The following is a 19,188-nucleotide window of genomic DNA, read 5'->3' as shown; positions in this document are numbered from 1 at the left end:
GCTGCCAGGTATGTAGCATGTATGTATGTGTGTGTGTGTGTGTGTGTGAGTATATTCTGTGTGTGTTTTGTCCTTGTGCCACACGCCGCGCCATTCTGTCGACAGCTTTTCGTTTGATTACTATTTGAACTGGGGGTGGCTTGGTGCCGGTGGGAACCAAGAGAGGGGGCTACTTAAGCCGCGCCCCCGCTGAGAGGAAGCCTGCCGCCCCATCTCGCCTCCCCTCCCTGTTTCGCCCAGATGGAGCACCGTTCGTTTCCGTTCGGTGGCGAGCACACTCCCGCCTTCCGCAGCTGCTCCGCGACAGTTCTACACGGCGAGGCCGGTGAAACGGTGGCCGAGGTGGCAGAGCGAGGGGACAGCGGCTCTTTCAGGCCGGAAGTAAATCTCTCCCTCTGTTCCCGCGGTCCCTTTTTTTAAACAACAAGAGAGTCGCTGCTTTCCTGACGTCAGAAGCTGATATTAAAAACAGAGTCGTCCCTCAGGGTGACTCCTAGACAGATCTCAGGATGCTTAATACTGAAGATTACAGACAGAGTCGCGGTGAGTGGGGGCGGGGGCCCCACCGCGGTTAATAAAGCTAATCCATCATTCACATCAGGGGCAGAAGGCGGTCTAGCGGGTAATCAGAAGGTTGCCGGTTCCGAACCGCCAAGGTGCCACTGTCCCCACACGCTGCTCGCCGGGCGCCTGTCATGGCTGCCCACTGCTCACCAAGGGTGATGGTTAAAAGCAGAGGACGCGTTTCGTTGTGTCACCGTGTGCTGTGCTTCACTTTCATTCACATCAGGAAGAATTTCAGGGTCTCCAGGTCGCCTTCTCTGTCGGTGTGAAATGCAAGCAGGACCAGGAAATGTCCCGATTCCCTTCCGTACCCACCCGTACGCTTTCTGGCCCTCTGCGAATGCGGTAGTGCAGTCATTAGATGCAGTTGTCTGCCTTTTTTACGGCCCATCAGAGACCGATAAGCACAAGTCATTCTCAGACCTACTGAGAAAAAAAAAAAAGAGATACGGGCAGCTGAAATAAGAGGATTTAAATAAAAGCAGGAAAGGAAACTTTTCAAGCTTGGTGACTTTGAGGCGTTTCCTCGCCGACCAGACTTAAAAGTTGCTTTGTGCAGTTCGGTCTGACCCGGCGCGGAGGCTGATCGATGAGCGCTTTCCTGATTTCCTTCTCCCGTCTGGCCGTTTTTATCGAATCAGCAGCTGAGTGCCAGGAAGGCCTGGCACCATTACACCTTCACTCTTCCTCCAGGCCCCTCTGACAGGAGTTTCGGCAGGAATTTCACTTGCTCCAAACGCAAAGTGACACAAATTCCACCCCCACACACACACACAGAACATGCCCTGCTGTAAAGAAGACAGAGGACAGATGGGAAGGAGTGGCACATGTCCAGGAAGTGACGCCGTATCATAATAATCTCCTTCTGGACGTCCTCTCCACGTCAGGACAGAAGCTGGTGGGAGTAGCACCACCCCCCCCATGCGGTGCCATAATTAAACCCGGTGGCCGTGCAGCACAGACGCGTGGGCTTACGCAACGATGTCGACACACTTATGTCCAGATCTAAGGCTGAGGACCACGCCCCTTTACTTTGGCTTTGATTTTTGTCTGAATCTGGAAATGAAACAGAAGCTCATGCGTGAGTGCCTACAAAAGGAAAAGAAGAGGATTCTGGGAACTTCGGAGGAAGCCTGAACACTGAGCGAACGCAGCTCTTTTAGGCGACAGGACGCGGTGATTTGCGCAGGAAACGGACGCCGCCAGTCAGGTGTCCAGAAGAGTCCATGTAAAATCCCAACACAAAGCACCCAACCAAAGGGCCCGACTGTGCTAACTGACCACGCTACTCGCTAATGATCGGGCCACGGAACCACCCACCTTCCACCACGGCGTCCTGCCCCCGCTGCTCCCATCTGACGCCTTCTGCTTTTGTGTGTGAGGAAACTCTGCTGTGCATTATCTCATCAGCAGTCTTAATGGCTCGCTAATTAAGCGCAGCATAATTATACACCCAACAATGTCTTCAAGTAAAAGGTTAAAAAGGAAACAGAGCGCCGTAACGCTTGGGGACAGGCGTGCAGCATTAATTACACGTGTGCGCTTAACTCCGTCATGAAGTTATTAATCGGCGGAAGTGAACAGCAACCTTGGAGGAAAAAGCTGTGAGGCAGCAAAAAAAATGAAGAAATATATAAACAGAATCCATCTGATGGTAGCAAGGTATCTATAACCCCCCCCTATACACACACACACACACACACACACACACACAACCTCAGGCTGAGTGTACAGTAAACAAGCGGGACGGTTTTCACAGTAAACAAACAGGTAGAAAGCGGAGGAGCGTCACCGTGCGATGTCCCAAAACCAAGCAGCCATCGTTCCCAACCGCGATTCGCGTTGGTGAAAACAAAGCAGAGGCTGGATGTGGTTTGGGGTTTAATTACTTACTAGTATAATAACTGCAGCTATTAATTATCCTCTGGGGTTGTCCTGGCCTTAATTGGCTCAAGAAAAACGTAGCGGTGAGGAATTCGCCCTGTGTCTCCTTTCCCGTGTTTCAGTACATTAAGGATATAGTATCTCTGTGTTCATGCATATACTGAGTTCACCACTCCACACTCTGCTTATTTGCAATATAACATACATATTATTCAAAAATGCTTGTGTACATCTCGTTTCTGTCGAATTCACAATTACAGTTTTTTTATTACGTTGCAATGCTGCCTGTCATGGGGTGGACATATCTGAGCAACTTAAAGAAGCACGTGTAAGGACCTGAGTGAGTTTGACAAGGATCAAATCGTGATGCCTGTCAACTGCGTCACTTCTAAAACACCAGGTCTTTCTAATATTAGCTACTTTCATGAATATAATATTACTTTCAGCATCCTGCACAAAGGTTTAGTTCATGGAGCTCAAACCTCACAGTTTACGGAACTCAATGGAACTGACATCTTGGTGCCAGATACCACAGGCCACATCCACAGGTAAGAGCTGTCTAGGTATTATCTAATAACGTGGTTATTATCTATTTTACGTACATGAAACTTTCGCTTTTATAACTTGGACATTTATTGCTATGCATTGGCCTTCACTAAACATTTCACTGCACTGTACTGCTCCTCTGCCCCCTTCCTTCAAGAAACGTGACTGGGACCAGATTAAAGCGGATCTTTCCATGTTGTGTTTAGTATTCCATTCCTTCTTTTGCTTTCGCTTTTCTGCTGTCTACATTCTGCTTTGTCTGAGTAAAGAGTTTGGAGTTAACTAGGCACTCATGCCTCCGCCTGCTCACTTCCCACTGCAATCATAAGGACTGTGTACAGTAATGCATGGTAATTATGGCAATGTGACATTTATTGTGGATTTATATCAAGAAATGTATTGCGAAAGCACCGTAAATCAAGCAGCATGCATAAACGCACCTCCGCGAATGATAATTACAGCCGCGCTAGCGGGAGGGCATTGTTCAGGAGCCACAGTGGAACAGCAGATGGTTTTAATATTTGTGTTTGATGAATTTGGCCTTGACTGCCTAATCAAACACTAGACTGCCCTTCGGAGCAGCAGTTGGCCTTTTAATGCTAAAACATTTTTTCCAACCTTTAAGTCAAAACGGAAGGCCGTAAAAAATGATAAGGTCACGGACTAATCATCACACACAGAGCACCCTCCACCGCAGTGGGGAGCTTCAGCCGCGCGGCGACTCGAGCCACTTAATACAGGCCAATTAGTCTGCCGGCATTTAAAATGACCAAAGAGGCTCAACACACATCCTCAGACACGAGGACGGGGTGGTAGGGAGACGGTGGAACGTCCTCGTCTTTTTTTTTTTTTCCATCGCAACGACGGCATTTGCAGACCCCGATGGAGTTCGATCGACCAATGGCGTGAGAGGCGACGCCATGGCCCGCCTGAAGTCTCGGCCAATGTCAAATGCATGGCCCGCGCCGACCGACTCACGATGTCAACACCGTCAGAGGTTTTAGCGCCGCGGCGCACTCCTCTTAGCAGCAGCTGCTGGTGCGACTTTAAAGCCCCAGGAACAAGGACACTGGGGAGGAACTCGCAAACTCACTCGAGACAATGGCAATTTTTAATAAAAGGGTTTTTTTTCTTTTTTTTTTGTCCATCGTCGAAAACGAATCGCGACTAATCCCCCAAATCTCCCGTAATGAGGGAGACAAAATCCTAAACCGGGGATATTACCTTTAACAGACTTTCTACGGGATTTGCCGTAGCTTAGAGCTAAGACGCCACTGTGACGGCGCTTTTGAACATCGACGAGGTGAAGGAAAAGGAGCGAGGGAAAAGTAAAAAGACGCGCTGACTTTGAGCGATAACGCGCACGCCATTCCAGATTGCGAGGTCTTCTAATTTCCGTCTCCAAATGTTGCGCTTGACATTTCCATGAATCAATGCGCATGTTTACTTCGCTTTAATGAGGCCCAGCCTGCCTTTCTGTGATGACAAACTGAAGGGCAGCTTTAAGACTCACAACAGACCACTTCTGTAGCCCCACAGAGGCTGCAGTCCTTGACGCTCACACACACACACACACACACACACACACAATAAATCTACACAGGCAGAGGGAGGCTGAAATCTGCAGGATGCAGGGAGTGTATAAATTTAGTCTGAATCAGAAGGGAGGCTGGGATGCCGACAGCAGAATGAAAGCGTTGCCGGGGGTGAGTGAGGCTCAGACCGGGCGCCTTTCTGGACACCAGGCCCTCACACGTGCGGCTCCGGTACACATCAGACTAGGCTGGATCGGGGATGCCCACACAGCTCGGGAGAGGCTGTAAAGTGGGAAAAAAGTGGGTTCGAATCCCGATCCGCCAAGGTGCCACTGAGGTGCCACTGGGCACCGTCCCCACACACTGCTCCCCGGGCGCCTGTCATGGCTGCCCGCTGCTCACTCAGGGTGATGGGATAAATGCAGAAGACACATTCCACTGTGTGCACCGTGTGCTGTGCTGCTGTGTATCACATGTCACAATCACTTCACTTTTAAAGACATGGATCATCATCAAATCAAATGCAGTCAATACAGTGAGAAATAAGAAGTGTTCTACGCGCTGCTTGGCTCTCGGAAAGAACTTAATGTTCAAGCGAAAACTAAAAGCCTTTTTAGGAAACACTTAAGTTAGATGGAGCTCTTGTGTGTATTCAATTTTAAAAAGTTGGGTTCCGAGTTACCAAACTAATGGTACTTGCCTGATGATTTAAACGAGTTATTATGATGATAGACATCTTAAAGCACTGATTTAAGTCTGCTAAGCGCTGTTAATGTAAATACTATTTATACAATTTATATGCAAATACTGTAAAGGGCCCAACGAGGCTAATTTAACATGATTTGAGTACATCTGCAAGTGCTCTTGAGCGCCTCAGAAAGAGAGGATGAACTGTTTTCTCCTTATCTGACCGCCAGCGGGGTTACCGGGGGAGGCGGAAGCGGGCTGAGTAAAGACGCGCCCCCCCCCCCCCCCCCCCCCCCCCCCCCCCCCCCCCCCCCCACACACACACACACACACCACACACACACACACACACACACACACACCGTGGTGTCAGCCGGGAGCGCGTCCTACACGGCCCGTCAGAGGCGCTGCGCTTTCCATTAAGCTGTTAAATCTCTGGACCCGACCATTTACATGTTCCACCTTTCTCAAGCATTTACATAAAAGTAGCTTTTAATCTGGTTGAAAGAAAAAAAAAAATGAAAATAAATAAAAAAGCAAGGAGCTCCGGCAGACGGAGGCGCGTGATTTGGAGGGGAGAACTCTAACTGTCAATGGGAAGTCATAACAAGTAATGCAGTGCGACGTGCCGGAGACGGCGAGATCTTACTGTTGGGGAGACAAACGCACTTCAAAACAAATTAGCGAGTGCATCCGAGCTGAAAAGCCGCGGCGTGCTGGGATATTGTTTGTGATGTGACCTTTTTTTTCCCCCCTTCGTCTTCTTCTTCTTTTCAGGCCAAGTAATAAGGATTTTATTGAAGGCCACGAGTCGAGGGACAGGCTGTTACCATGGGAACATGTATATATGTATATAAAACCTGTTGAATCTGAGTTGCAACCGCTTTCAGTTTTAAATGCATATGCTTTTTACACAGACAGAACAGGCACGCTTATTTCTAGATAAAGTGGCACCAACATTTCGGCCCATGTGAAAGTGTGCAGCCGTGATGATGGCTGCCCCAGGGGCAGCTGGGTAACACTCCTAATTGGATGTCTCACACTTTGTGATCCCCTCTAACAAGGTAACAGATCCAAATTCACATCAGTGAAGATGCCGTAAACGGGAAGAACGTCAAACCCGTGGCTAAGGGACGACAGAGGGTGGTGTCGTTATTGTTATTATGCATTCAGAAGCATTTACTGTGCAATTTGTTCTACATGGCATGTCCGGCAGGAAGAATGTCGGCCTCTGTGTGTGTCGAGGTGATGGATCGTCTGGCCGCTTGAGACACGGGCCACGCGGCTGTTATTACGCACTGATGCTCTTTAAGGCTCTACCTGCCAGCATTTTCAATTCCATCCATCTCCATGGTCACAACCAATCAATCAGCACCGCACCCAGGTAGTCTCAACACAATGATCTCACTGTGCATGTGCGTGTCTGACAGAGCACGCCGTGCTACTGCACCCTTTTCCATTTGCTGACGTAGGTTACAGAGATTGTGATTACACCGCCTCCACTGATAGTGGGATGAGGGCTGGCCCCCCATCTCTCTCTCTCTCTCTCTCTCTCTCTCTCTCCATCCCTGCCTCCGCTGGACACGGTTTGTGTGTGTGTCGTTTGTCTTTGTTTCTCTCTCTGGTACTGTAGAAAGGTGGAGCGGCTGTAGACAGGCAGAACGAGAGAGAGTGAGGGAGACGGAGAAACGTTGGGGTTGGGGCTGGGAGATGGGACGAGCGACAATTTGATTATCTCACTCTAATCAGAGCCAATTAGAGGAGGTCACCCCCAAACGCTCACACTGCAATCTTAACGACCTCAATCACTCTGGCGCTTCCACATGAACACACACACAGTCTGCAACAGTGGTAGATAATGCCACCCATTACACACAGCCAGCTCGCTGCCTCGGTGGGCACAGGGTCATCTGCTGATGAACACACGTCCCATACACCGCAGGCAAATCCGTGCATCAATTAGTCGCCGATTAATAAAGGAAGAGAAGAAAAGTGGGGCTTTTGATGCACTTCTGCTTAATTAATACACCGCTCCCAATTTGGGGATTTTAATTAATCAATTTGAGAGAGGCCTCTAGTGTGGCAAAAACACAACAATAGGTGAAAGAATAAAAAAAGAAAGGCAGTGTGTGTGTGTGTGTGTGTGTGTGTGTTTCTGAATTGTTAGTTAGAGCAAATGGCAATTTGCTAATCCAGTCCCAGGCAATCCCAGCTCTGTAGGTTCTGTAGTACTGGAGTGTGGCGATGGAGGTTGAGGCCACACGCTCATCATTAAGACCCTTGTTTGGACAAGGGGGGGCATGTGGAAGCGCTGACCCTCTCCACTCCACTTCCTGCCTCAGACCTCAAGAGTGAAGTACTCTCCAACTGCCCAGAGCACTGTTTCCTGGACGGACATGAAGGCTGCAGGAAGAGAGGTGGAGTTGGGAAGAAGAGAGGTGGGGTCCTCACCTTGCTTTTTCTCCCATGCACTTTTAAAGCCACATCCACGATGCTAGCTTCTGCTACAGGTTACAGTCACTCTTTGTCTGTATTTAAGTGCACACCAGAACACAACACAACAACACAATATGGTCAGAGGGGTGTCAGGAAGAGGAAGTTAAAGAGGAAGGTGACGGGAAGATGTGTGTCTGAATTCTATCATTACAGGGAACACAATGGTTCATTTCCGTTCTTTGGAGTCAAGTCTGTGCATTTTGTGCAGAGTGGGATAATAGTACTAATTTAAAAAAAAAAAGAGATTAAAAAATGTGCTCCGGCAGATGTTCCTTGACATTTCAGGGTGTGTGATGTGACCTAAAAAAAAAAAAAAAAAAAAAAAAAAACCCTGCCCTCCTCCTTCATATTCACTATTCAATAGAGTCGCTGGCCAGCAGCCAGCCTCGGAGGCGGGTACATCCAGCCCACTGTTATTGGCAAAACAGGGCCGGCTCAGCCAGTTAACCGTCTTATAGTGCAGCTATCGATTTCCATGGAGAAGGAGCTAGGCGGAAGAGGAGAGGGCTGGGGGTGGGGTGGGGGCGATGGACAGCTATGGCCTTCATCGAGTCGTCTACCGTCATGGAGGATAAACTGAAACTCGACGCTATTGTACCCTGATGCGGGCCTGCGTGTCAGGTTTGCTGATGCAATCGCTGCGACTTTCTGTAAAAACGGACATTCTGTACCTGCTTTTTAATTCTGTTAATTCTATATAGGCTGACATGACCTATACATGCCAGTACTAAGACTGCCTGGACGCGGGCAGAAGGTTGGATATTTCCATTCCAGGCCTGCACAGGAGTGCAGGAAAACTGCCCTGGTCACACGGTCACATGACACTCGGCAGGGGTGTGAGTGTGTGTGTTTGTGTGTGTATAGGCGGGCCGTTGTAACGGCTTGTCGCCGCGGTACGCGCACCAGCACCAGCTAGCGTCATGCTGATAAACTCTGTAATTTCGGGCCATTCTCTTGCCATTCCATGGACCATTAAATGGGTACATTCTGAAAATATGAAACATATGGGGCTCTTTAATTGGCCAATTTCTCTTGCCAATGTATTTATTCCAACCTCATGAAAGGAGCGAGTATAAAAAAAAAAAAAAAGCTAAATCAAGGCAGACGACCAGGATGTAGTAGGGAAGAGCAGGGAATCCACACACTACCTCTCGGCAGAAAACAAGAAGAATCCTTCTGTTCTATTGATTAATTGTACTATTATAGTTGATTTATGACTCTCTTTAGCCCATTTGATCCACTTTTCCTTTTTTTCCTACAGATTCCAGTTTTCCTTTTTTCAGAGAATCTTCTTGCTTTTTTCCGCTCAGGCAAAATCACTCCGAGCCCAGGAGCCCAAGGGCCCGAGAAGACCTGATGGAGACACTTCTTAACATTGGGCCATGAGGGAAAAAATAACAGGAACAGAGGAACAGGAGATCTTCCTGCACGCAGAACCATTGTCCTACACGTCATGTGTAATTTGTCCCGACCACAGCGCTTAGAATAATTATTCATATTTAATTGGGTCGAAGGCGCTGCATCTCCGGCCGCATGATAAGTCATTTTCCATGTTCCATTATCAAAGTTTTAAGGAATTGCTCTCGGAACGAGTCCGTGGCACAGGCTAAATGGAGGAACTAAAGTGGTTTGGCTTATAAAATCATAATGGGCTTGTCTGGTTTGATAAACTGAGTACGTGGCTGGAATACAATATATATATATATATATATAAAGGGCATAAAAAATTTTATGGGGAGTCACTGAAATATAGAAAAAATAGCTTTTTTTCTGGATAAAACAAAAAACGAGCGTGGAAAATGAGAGCGCGAGAATGCGGTAAATACAGCGTGGTAACGAACACCGGCACGTCGGTATAAGCACCAAGACTCACCCTGTTCGAGAGGCTGGGGTTTGCCCCCGGTTGCTTTCATCTTGAGAGCCTCCTTGGCGGACATGTCGCAGCATGAGCCTTTATTAGTGTCCTGGTCGCTGTCTGCCTGGTCACTGTCGCCATGACCACTGTCTCTAAGGCTGGCTCTTTCTGGGTCCTTGAATGTGGAATTGCTGCATGAGTATAAAGGAAATGTTAAAGATGTTAAAGTCATGCGTCTATTTGTGAGCAGCTCTAATTTGAGTAATGTGGGGCTCGGGTGGAAGGCAGCTCTGACAGGCGACGCTTGAGCAGGTCGTTTAATAGTCCTTACCTTTGAACAAACTGCTGCCTGGTACCCATGTAATTGGACTCAGCAGGGAAATTGTCTGTCTGTGAAGGAGAAAGGAGAGAATTTACGTATTGTGCCACACTGGAACAGGTCCTGGTGAGCAACAAGATCTCCTGGTGGAGCAAAACCATTCAAATTGAAAGGGGAAAATTGGAGGGAGGAGAGGAAGAGGGGAGGGAAAGTGACAGGTTTTCCAATCTACTGAGCTCTGGACATTGTTGAGGAGGTTCACTGGTGATGAGTAACGCCGTCAAATACAACTACTGACGTCCCTGGCCTGGGATTTTTGCTTAAATTCTGTTCTTGGCCGGCTACTAAGGAGCCGCTACCGTTTCTAATGCCGTAAAGTGCAGCGGATGAGTATGTACGCATACGCATCAGTCTGAGCGTGTATGTGCGTGGCACACGGGCCAGCCAGATCAGGTAGGCCGCACTCCATTCAGGGTGTCACGCTGGTGAATAATGTATTGGCACACTTGTAACACGGCCTCCTCATTTCTATTTCAGGCCGCGTGTACTGTAAACAAACCAGCAGCGGCTCCATCTCGTCCGAAAGCCGGCCAAACTACCTAGACACGCAGCAGCAACGGCCTAACGCGGGCGTACGGCCTCACAAGCTGTGTGCCCAGGCTCGGCCCAAAAGTCCCCGTCTAAGCCGGCCCACGTCGGGGCTCCCGGTGCTTTAAGGAAAGCCAGTAGTCGGGGGAGCGGCCATGCAGTTACTCAGCGTGGCGTCAATGTTGCTGGAACGTTGTGTTTGCTCCGCGGCCCCGAGTCAATAAAGGATGGAGTGAAAGCAAGTCCAGACGCAGCCGCGGCTCAGACAATATTGACAAGGTTAAACACGGAGGGGGGTGGGGGTGAGCAATGCCGTGTCCTGGGGGGGGGTGGCGTCCAGCAGCAGGACACCGCGGCCCTCAATCATACGAGTCTCCTCAGCGACATTAATCTAATCCGGCTTAATCAGAGGAGCTATAAAAGTAAACAGACGAAATGCTGATTCAATTATCTGGGAAGGTGCCAGGCTGCTACCAAATTCGGCCCCAATGTGACTTCAAAAGAAAATCATTTTTGTCTTGATGCCGGAACCAAAGGAGATTGCATTTTACGCCCACGTTAAATAAAACTTCTAAACATCTCAGCGGAGGGACGTGGGGGGGGGGGGGGGGGGGGGGGGGGGGGGGTTCTTCTTTCAATTCCTTCTTTCTTGTTCATGACACCACACCAAGCGCACCTCCCAGGAAGAAATGACGGGAGATGAGGAAGTGAGAGCTTGAAGGGGAGGCATTTTTAATATGCCTGGCTGCACATGTTCAATGGCGTATTTCAATGACGGCATAATCACGCTCGATGGGAAGCGGAGTGAAAGAAGGTCATGCGCCTCTCCCTCATTTGTCGACCTTTCCCGTTCCTTTGTCGGTTCTCTCTATCTACTCCGAAACGTATCTTTCAGGCTCGGGAGAGATTAAAAAGTATAGCAGCAGGCGTATCAATCGGAGGTTGAATCGAGCGAGGCATTTTGGCATTGAAATCATAATTGCTCGAGATCGCTTTGAAACATAGTGGGGGTATGTAGTAAAAAAAAAAGGAAATTTGGCTTTAAAAAAAAAAATTTAAATCAATAAATTACTAGATTGACATCTGATTACACTGCCAGGAAGGAACCCACGTTGACATAGAGCATGTTCCTTCACAGTATGACGCACAAAGTGACTTTCAGACGTGTCCTGAATAAAAAAAATAAAAAATAAAATAAAAATACTGGCCTGACCATAGTTAAACTTGGAGATCTCACAGTCTGCAGTGCATGTGAAAACGTTATTGCTGCTCGAGGGAATTTAAGACATCGTCTGACCATTGGATAGTGGGCCTGGCTCAATATAATATTGAGCTCCACTAATGAAACGGAGACAGCAGCGGCTGGTGGTTTGAAGAGACATAACAAAGGATCAGAAAGATTCTTCAAAAGAGTCCAGAAGATCTTGGCTCTACAAAACATCAATGAAACATAAATGAATGAAATGAAACATAAATAAAGCATCTCAAAATTGTTTTTTTTTTTTGTTGAAGAATCAGACAACTGCACGTCTATGGTGATTGTCCAAGTCAGGAAGGAAGCTCTGGGTGACTTCAGGCTTCACGTTCTACTTCTCTTCTTTGCTAAATAGTTCAAATTGTCTTATGCATTCACTGGTTTGAATGACTGAAAAATTCCTGTGGGACTAGAATAAACTGGACAATAAGCACATGGCAGGAACTCCATGTATGTATAATGTTGGCTTCCACATCCTGTCCTAGCTCAAATTGTCCTACGGACATGGATTATCTGGTCGTCTTTTATACGTCACCTCTGGACAAAGTAAATATCGTAATCATTATCCATATCTTATCCATTAGAAGGTTAAAATCCTTGTATGGCTGCTGATAAATATTTTTTACTAATGCCACCTAATTTTTGCGCGGTGTATGGAAGAGCCGAGAACTTGGCCAGGCTTTCTGCTGCTTATTATTTCTGCCTCCATTGATCCTGGCCATCCCAGCCATATTGTCCACATTTGGAACCTTTGGGCTTTTTGAGAATCTCCAGCCCCAAACCCGCTGCCAGCGTCTTCACAAAGCAAAAGGGATTTTTGGCAGTAGAGGCAAAAAAAACCCAAAAAAACAAATGTGGAAAAAAAATCAAGAACAAGAACGTGTTTCTTGTCAGTGTACTTTATAGTGCGGTCTACTGGCCTTTCCTTTCTTATTTTCTTAAGTGCGTAGCTGTTCTCTAATAAAAAAAATGAATGGATGTTGCCTTGTTGCTTGACATAAACCACATGTGGCCCATCTGACGGCTGTAACCACGGAACTTCGCTCCTAGAGTCGTTCCAATAGGAATAGGTGTTCCGTCGTGGCCTCTAGGCGCTGTCTGCAGCCACCAGCACAGCTCGCGTCTCTTCATGCAAGGCAGGCGCGAAGCGCGAGGTGGGAAGCGTTGGCTTTCTGTCTGGTCGAGGACGAGTTGTGCTGGAGAATCGCTAAAAGTGCAAGCGGTCCGGGCCAAACCACTTAGCCTAGGGTACTTATTTTAACATTGTTACACAGGAAGACTCCAGGGTCTGTGTGTGTCTGTGTGTGTGTATGTGTGTAAAACAACACTGTCCACCAGAACCACCTAAGAAAAAAAGAGGGCACATCTGTCTGAGATCTCAAGGGTAACAAAGTGAGGTTTAGCCGGGTCTATTTTCATCATCCCCTGAGTGGTTTTTTCTCTCCCCAGACTGATTTGGCAGGCGAGACTCCGCTATAGAGATAAATGTGAGCAGGGAGAAGCAGCGGGGATTCATTTTCATTCTTCTAATGATCGACAGACAGATACAGATACTGTGCGTGTATAAACGCATTCTATACGTACACACACCAGAGCGAGACAGCTGAAGTAGGGCCAGGCTATATCGGTTCAATATTTTCTGCAGCCTACTACAATAATTAGGCAATAGTTTGCATTAAGATCGTGGCTGTGTGTTGCTTTTACATCATTTACTTGAACGTTTAATGCTTGGTCTGTCCACATAATTGCAACGATTAGCACGACTCATGACGTAGTCGGGATTTAGCGCTGTATTCTGATTGTCTGCTAGTACTGCATTAAACTGTGTAAAACAAGGGAAGCACATTTGAATCACCATACTGAATGAATGCAAAAGCTAAACAAGCTAATATATTTTTAAAAATGCCAGAAACCCGCAACATATCCCATGAAACACAATCGGACGGACTCTTAGGTAATTTATTTGCACATAGACTAAGCAAAAACAAAGAGAATAAGGGAGCAAAAATTGGAATTCCATTTAAGTGAAGTGTTTGTAATTGTGAAACACGACAGCACAGCACACAACGAAACGTGTCCTCTGCTTTTAACCATCACCCTTGGTGAGCAGTGGGGAGGAGGACCTGCTTCCTTAGCTGCTAGGCCACCACTCCACTGCCCCAAGAAGCATAACTCTCCATATCTCCCCTTTACCCAACTGCCATCTCCTGCTAAACCCATGCCACCCGACTGCATTGTGAGACAGATTTTTGTGGCTGTCAAGGATAAAAGTGGCCTTCGTAAATCTTTGAGGATCAGAACTCCTCTCCGTAATGCAGCTTAGCAGGTGGGCAAGTTTGTGATGGGTTCCACTAAATAATTGGCACTCTTGATAACATGACATCATAGGAGCGAAACTGGTGATAACAGCTGATATCAGACCCTGGGTTGCCGGCAGCACCACAAAACTCCGTCTTTTGCTGCCTCAACACAACGTGCAGTGCATGACACAGAGTCAATGGGAAGCGTGTGTGTGTGGGTGTCAAGGAGTGTGAGGCAGCTCCTGTAACTGTGTGTTTGTCTGCAGACTGAACACAGATACGTCTTCTTTTTTCCCCCGACTCAGTCTTCCTGGTTTCCACCTGAGTGAGTTTATTTGCTCTAATTTACACACAGCCTCAGACTGCGGACGGGCCGTGTTTGGAGTGACACAGAGGTGAACTTCAGCCTGTCTCCCTTTTGGACACGCAGCAAATTTAAACAAAGAAATATGGCCAGACAGGACAGGCAAGGAGAGGTGAGATCTGCACTGCTATATAAAGGGGAAAGACGAATACCAAATATAGCAGAAACTAAATAACTAAAATGTAAAAATACAGAATGTAGAGGAAGATATGCATAACAATCCATTAGAATCAGCAATTAAAATTAACAGGTACCCAATTAAGAATGTTAAAAGGTTAAATAGTTCAGAGAGTTTGGCACTTTGAGTGTCTAGCAACACATCTTGTGCTACTTTGTTCATTTGGATCCTCCAGAATGAGGAGGTACGGTGTGTGACAAGTGTCAGGTTTGGTCTTCTGGATGACAAAAATAATGACACTCAAGCAAGGACAGAGTGGGTAGTCCCTCCTGTCCAAGTTGCACATTACAAGCAAACACTCCTTTATGGTTTATGTTGTTTATTTCTGGAAATATAGAAGGCACGCCTCATGTGACATGGCAGTGGTGGCCTAGTAGCAAAGAAAGTGGACCCATAATTGAAAGGTTGTGGGTTCAAATCCCGAACCGCCACAGTGCCACTGGCTTTCTTGGCTGCCCACTGCTCCCGGAGGGGATTGGTCTTGGTGCGGAATTACATCCACTTTGAGCCAGTCCTACAATGAGATTTCTCCTGGATGTGCCGTTTCGGTGTCTGAAGCTTTAAACACTAATGAGGAGGAGAGAGGCGGGACGAGTTGGAAATCGGCCAATAGAAGTGAGCGGGCAATGCGGGAAAAGTCATCATGAACACCATTCACCAAGCTCAATGTTTGGCGCAGAAATGGCCTTGTGTAACCTTTCCTCTCATGACGACATAAGGGCAGGAATTCCAGATCCTGCCACTCTCTGAATGGTAAAGCAGAATGGCCAAAGCGCTCTTTACACCTATCGCCATTTCTAGCCAATGCAGGACCATAGACAGGCAAGGGGAACTCACATTAATGTTAAATAATCTCTCAAATGTAATAATAGGGGACCTTTAAAACAGAGACCACATTTCACTGTATGCACTGAGCGCTGTGCTGTGGTGTCATATATGAAAAATGATCACTTCACATGCCACAAGTCTTTGAAAATAGAAATATAATAAAGGTAACATCCCAATGTATGCAATGAGTAAGAAATACATTTTAAAGGGATCCCACTGCATCAGCCGAATGCACACCGTCCTGCGCTTATTTGTTCAGTCATATCTCCACTGCCTCCGTCCTCTTCTCCTTGCAGCTTGCAGCCAAGTGAAAGATGGTTAAAAAATTAATTAGTGCCTGTAAAATGGATGTCACACAACTGCAGGCATCTGTGGGGTGCCATCTCTCATGTCCATTAATTATGAAGAACACGACACAAAGTCATTTTTTTCCTGAACTCAACAGACTGGCCATTCCATCAGAGCCAGCCAACGGTTCACCATTTTAATTTCACTTCCTAATTTCAAAAATGAGCAGATCCTGAGATTAATATAATCCCTGACGGATTAAAAGTGCCCCGGGTTTCAGCGGTTTGTGTTACAGAGCCACACGTGGCAGAGATTGATTGCTGTCGCCGAGCGCTTCCCATCATCGTTCTCAGCACTCTCTGGGTCAGTGAAGTCGTGTGGAGGTTAAGGGGAAAGGGAGAAATGATGAAGGTCTTGCAATAAAGTGAAAGGAACGAGAAAGGACTGGTCAGTAGGGAAGCGGCGGGAAGGGCTTTGCCGCTGACTTTGAACTCGTTCTTAGCGGTGATCCACATTTTTAAAGGAGGTGAAGTGGAAAACACGCTTCTTAAACGGACTATTATATAAATATATAAATGAATAAGCGCTTTCACACTGTGATCTTTCATCTCCTTCCCAGGGAGGGAAGTGAGACGTCACCTTTGGGGCTGGAGGGGTCATTCAGCTTGAGAGAAATGGACCTAAAAGAGGTGTCTGAACTAAGCACATTAAAAACCGATCTAATGCAAGGAGACCGTCCGCTGCAGCGCTCTAGATATTTATACAGCTCAAGGGCTCAGAGGTGAGCGTGTGTGTGTGTGTGACAAAGACAGAGTGAAAGATGGGCTAAAAGTTTGTCATGGAAGAGAAGAAAAAGAGCACTTCGCAGCCGATTTGCATAAACATGCATGGCCCTTGTTCTGGGATCATTCCTTTTTAAGTATAGCGCACTCCGGTTCGGATGAAAGTGTCCCTGTTCTCCCCCCACCACCCCTCGGTGGAGCCCAGGACAACTTGTCAACTATTCAACCTACATAGAATTGGATATTTCAGTTAAGCAGCTTTTTTTTTCCTGGTCAGAACGAGTGGGACTAATCTGAATTTCAAAACGGACTCAATGTGAGAGAATTGTGGATGAGAATAAAGAGAATGCATCATGGCGCATGGCATGCTTACAGGGGAGCAGAGTGATTGTAGAACATCCTCTCGTTCACTACTCTTCAAGAGACATTTCATTAAAAAAATGGAGTATTTGTTGTCAGATTAGAGAGAGCAGCAAACAGTCGGGTGTACACCACAGAGGTAATAAACCCTCAGGGCACCGACGGTACTGTTTTAAAACTGGTCTAACCGCACGGAGCTTGTTCCTCAGTGTAAGGTCCAAGGCGACCTCAGGATTCACATAAATACATTTTAAATAAATAAATAAAAGAAAGAAACAGGGTGTTTAATGATGTTTGCTCGTGTGACGTTTTTTGACGGCACAGTCATCTGGATGGGAGAAATAATTACACACCAACAAAAAAGTGTTCTCTTCTTCATTACGAAGAATACTACCAAGCAGTATTTAGTATTTTTCAATGTATGTAAATCTTGAGGACCCCTTTTGACCTCAAGCCCCACACTTACACAGCACAGCACAAGAAAATGTGTCCCCTGCGATTAACCCATGAAAGTGCCCGGGGAGCAGTGTGTGGGTACGGTACTTTACTCAAGGGGACCTCTGTAGCATCTTGATGGTTTGGGATTTGAACCCGCAACCCTTGGGTCACCCGCTAAGCCACCAATGCACCAGTTAGTGTCAGTGTGCGTCAATGAACAGCAGTTCGAAACCCGTGCCCTAAATATAGCATAAATGTAAACATACAAATGTCAAGCACACACAAGGCTAGTATACTGTATAGTAATCGTGTAATGTTATACATTTAAGCTTCTGCCATGGCGCTCTCGGTCAACTATGGTTTGACCTAAAGAGAACAGACCGCCTGAAAGGAACTAGGATCCCTATATGACCTGGTCTCAGATGTCCTGCTCTGTGTCCTCCAACCTTCCAACCTTATTAAATGTTAAGTAGACTCAGTGCTGCAGTACCAAACAGTGGCGCATGTGCTTCATTTCTATTATTCTATTTCTTTCTCTTAAAAAAAAAAAAAAAAAAGGTGTTTTTTTGCCACGACCCCTTTTTACTTGTCTTTACAAGAGGTGACATAAAACACAGAGGGCACGGTATTGTACAACCCTAACAGATGCAAGTTCGTCATTAAGGTGTATGTGTGTCACACACTAAAGTGCACTGCCGTGTTCCTGTGCTTCAGCCATCTAAATGCCAAGCCACCTTCCAATTCAGAAAGCTCGCTAAGTGAAGTGAGTCACTCGGGCCTTAAGCACAAGCTGAGCGCTTCTCGCGCTTATAAAAGCGGCCGCAGAAAAAAGAAAAGAAAAGAAAAAAAGAAAAAAAAAAGGATCCTTGAAATAAAGGCGCTGTGTAGATTACATATTGCCCCGTTATTAGGAACAGGAACGGTTCTTTCTTTAATCCAACTTTTCTTTTAATCCCCGTGGAACACGTAATTGATTTGTTAATGAAGCGATTTCCCTGCTCACGCGCTAAACTACGCTGACACTCTGCATTCGCAGCATTTCCATCCCCGTTTAGCGTCTCCCCTACGTATCAAGGCACGACAATAATACAAAATACCCAAATATTTCATTCTGACCTATTGAAAAAAAAAACACTTTACGGTTAGCCTCTATTGTATTCTTAAACTCAATCCATGAGAGAAAAAATACAGCAAAAGAGCCTTTTTTTTTTCGCCATCGCCTATTCAGACTAGAGAATCTGAGCTTACACAACAACGCATTCAATCTTATCGTCCATTTCAGCCCCGTCTTCCATAACGGGGTAATCTCTCAGAGATCGAGACTCTCCTGAAAGAGGGATGAGCCATTACGTACTGACGGAATACTGGAAGAGGAGAAGCCCGGTCCGGTGGAAAATCCGCCGTGATCCGTCTTATGCACCCCAGGGAAGGCGCTAAGGGCGGGGTCCCGAGGGGGAATGGCGTTCTTAAGAGGGATGAGCGCACTTATCCCCCCATGCTAACGCGAACCAGGGCGATTTCGGACAAAGGCCGTGCCCTCCTGCTACAGAACCGAGGAAGAACTGAGCCTGTTGTCCTGGCCTGAGACAGACGGACGTGTGTCTGGTGATAAAAAGTTGCTAAAAAGATGCTAATCCTTGTAGCCAGGCGCTAACCGTGCTGTAGGAATAACATGCATTGGTAAATAGACCTGGCACGTGAGGAAGGGAGTAGCTGTGTCCTTTTTCTACACAATGCGCTATATAGTGAACAAGGGGACGTTACCTCAGTTAGCTCAAATAAAAGGTAGCAAACAGGGAAAAAAAACACATTTATTAAAAAAAAAAAACTAAACAACAGCTTTCTTTGTTCATGTGTGGAATGTGTGACTGGTTTCAACGGCTCTTCACACACCTTATAACCGGATAGTAATGGGGACCCA

General features: G+C 46.7%; 1 protein-coding gene across 1 annotated transcript in view; it reads right to left on the bottom strand.

Annotated features, from left to right (window-relative positions):
- pcdh17 (protocadherin 17) overlaps positions 1-19,188 on the bottom strand; it is a 48,645-nt gene that overhangs the window by 15,563 nt on the left and 13,894 nt on the right. Inside the window, exons 2-3 of the mRNA XM_028981803.1 lie at positions 9,899-9,957; positions 9,586-9,758 (exon numbers count right to left, since the gene is read on the bottom strand). Of these exons, the coding sequence (XP_028837636.1) occupies positions 9,586-9,758; positions 9,899-9,957 (232 nt within the window). The remainder of the gene's footprint in view (positions 1-9,585; positions 9,759-9,898; positions 9,958-19,188) is intronic.

This window comes from Denticeps clupeoides, chromosome 5 (assembly GCF_900700375.1).
Source record: "Denticeps clupeoides chromosome 5, fDenClu1.1, whole genome shotgun sequence".
NCBI lineage: Eukaryota > Metazoa > Chordata > Actinopteri > Clupeiformes > Denticipitidae > Denticeps > Denticeps clupeoides.
This window is presented reverse-complemented; position numbering and strand designations above follow the sequence as displayed.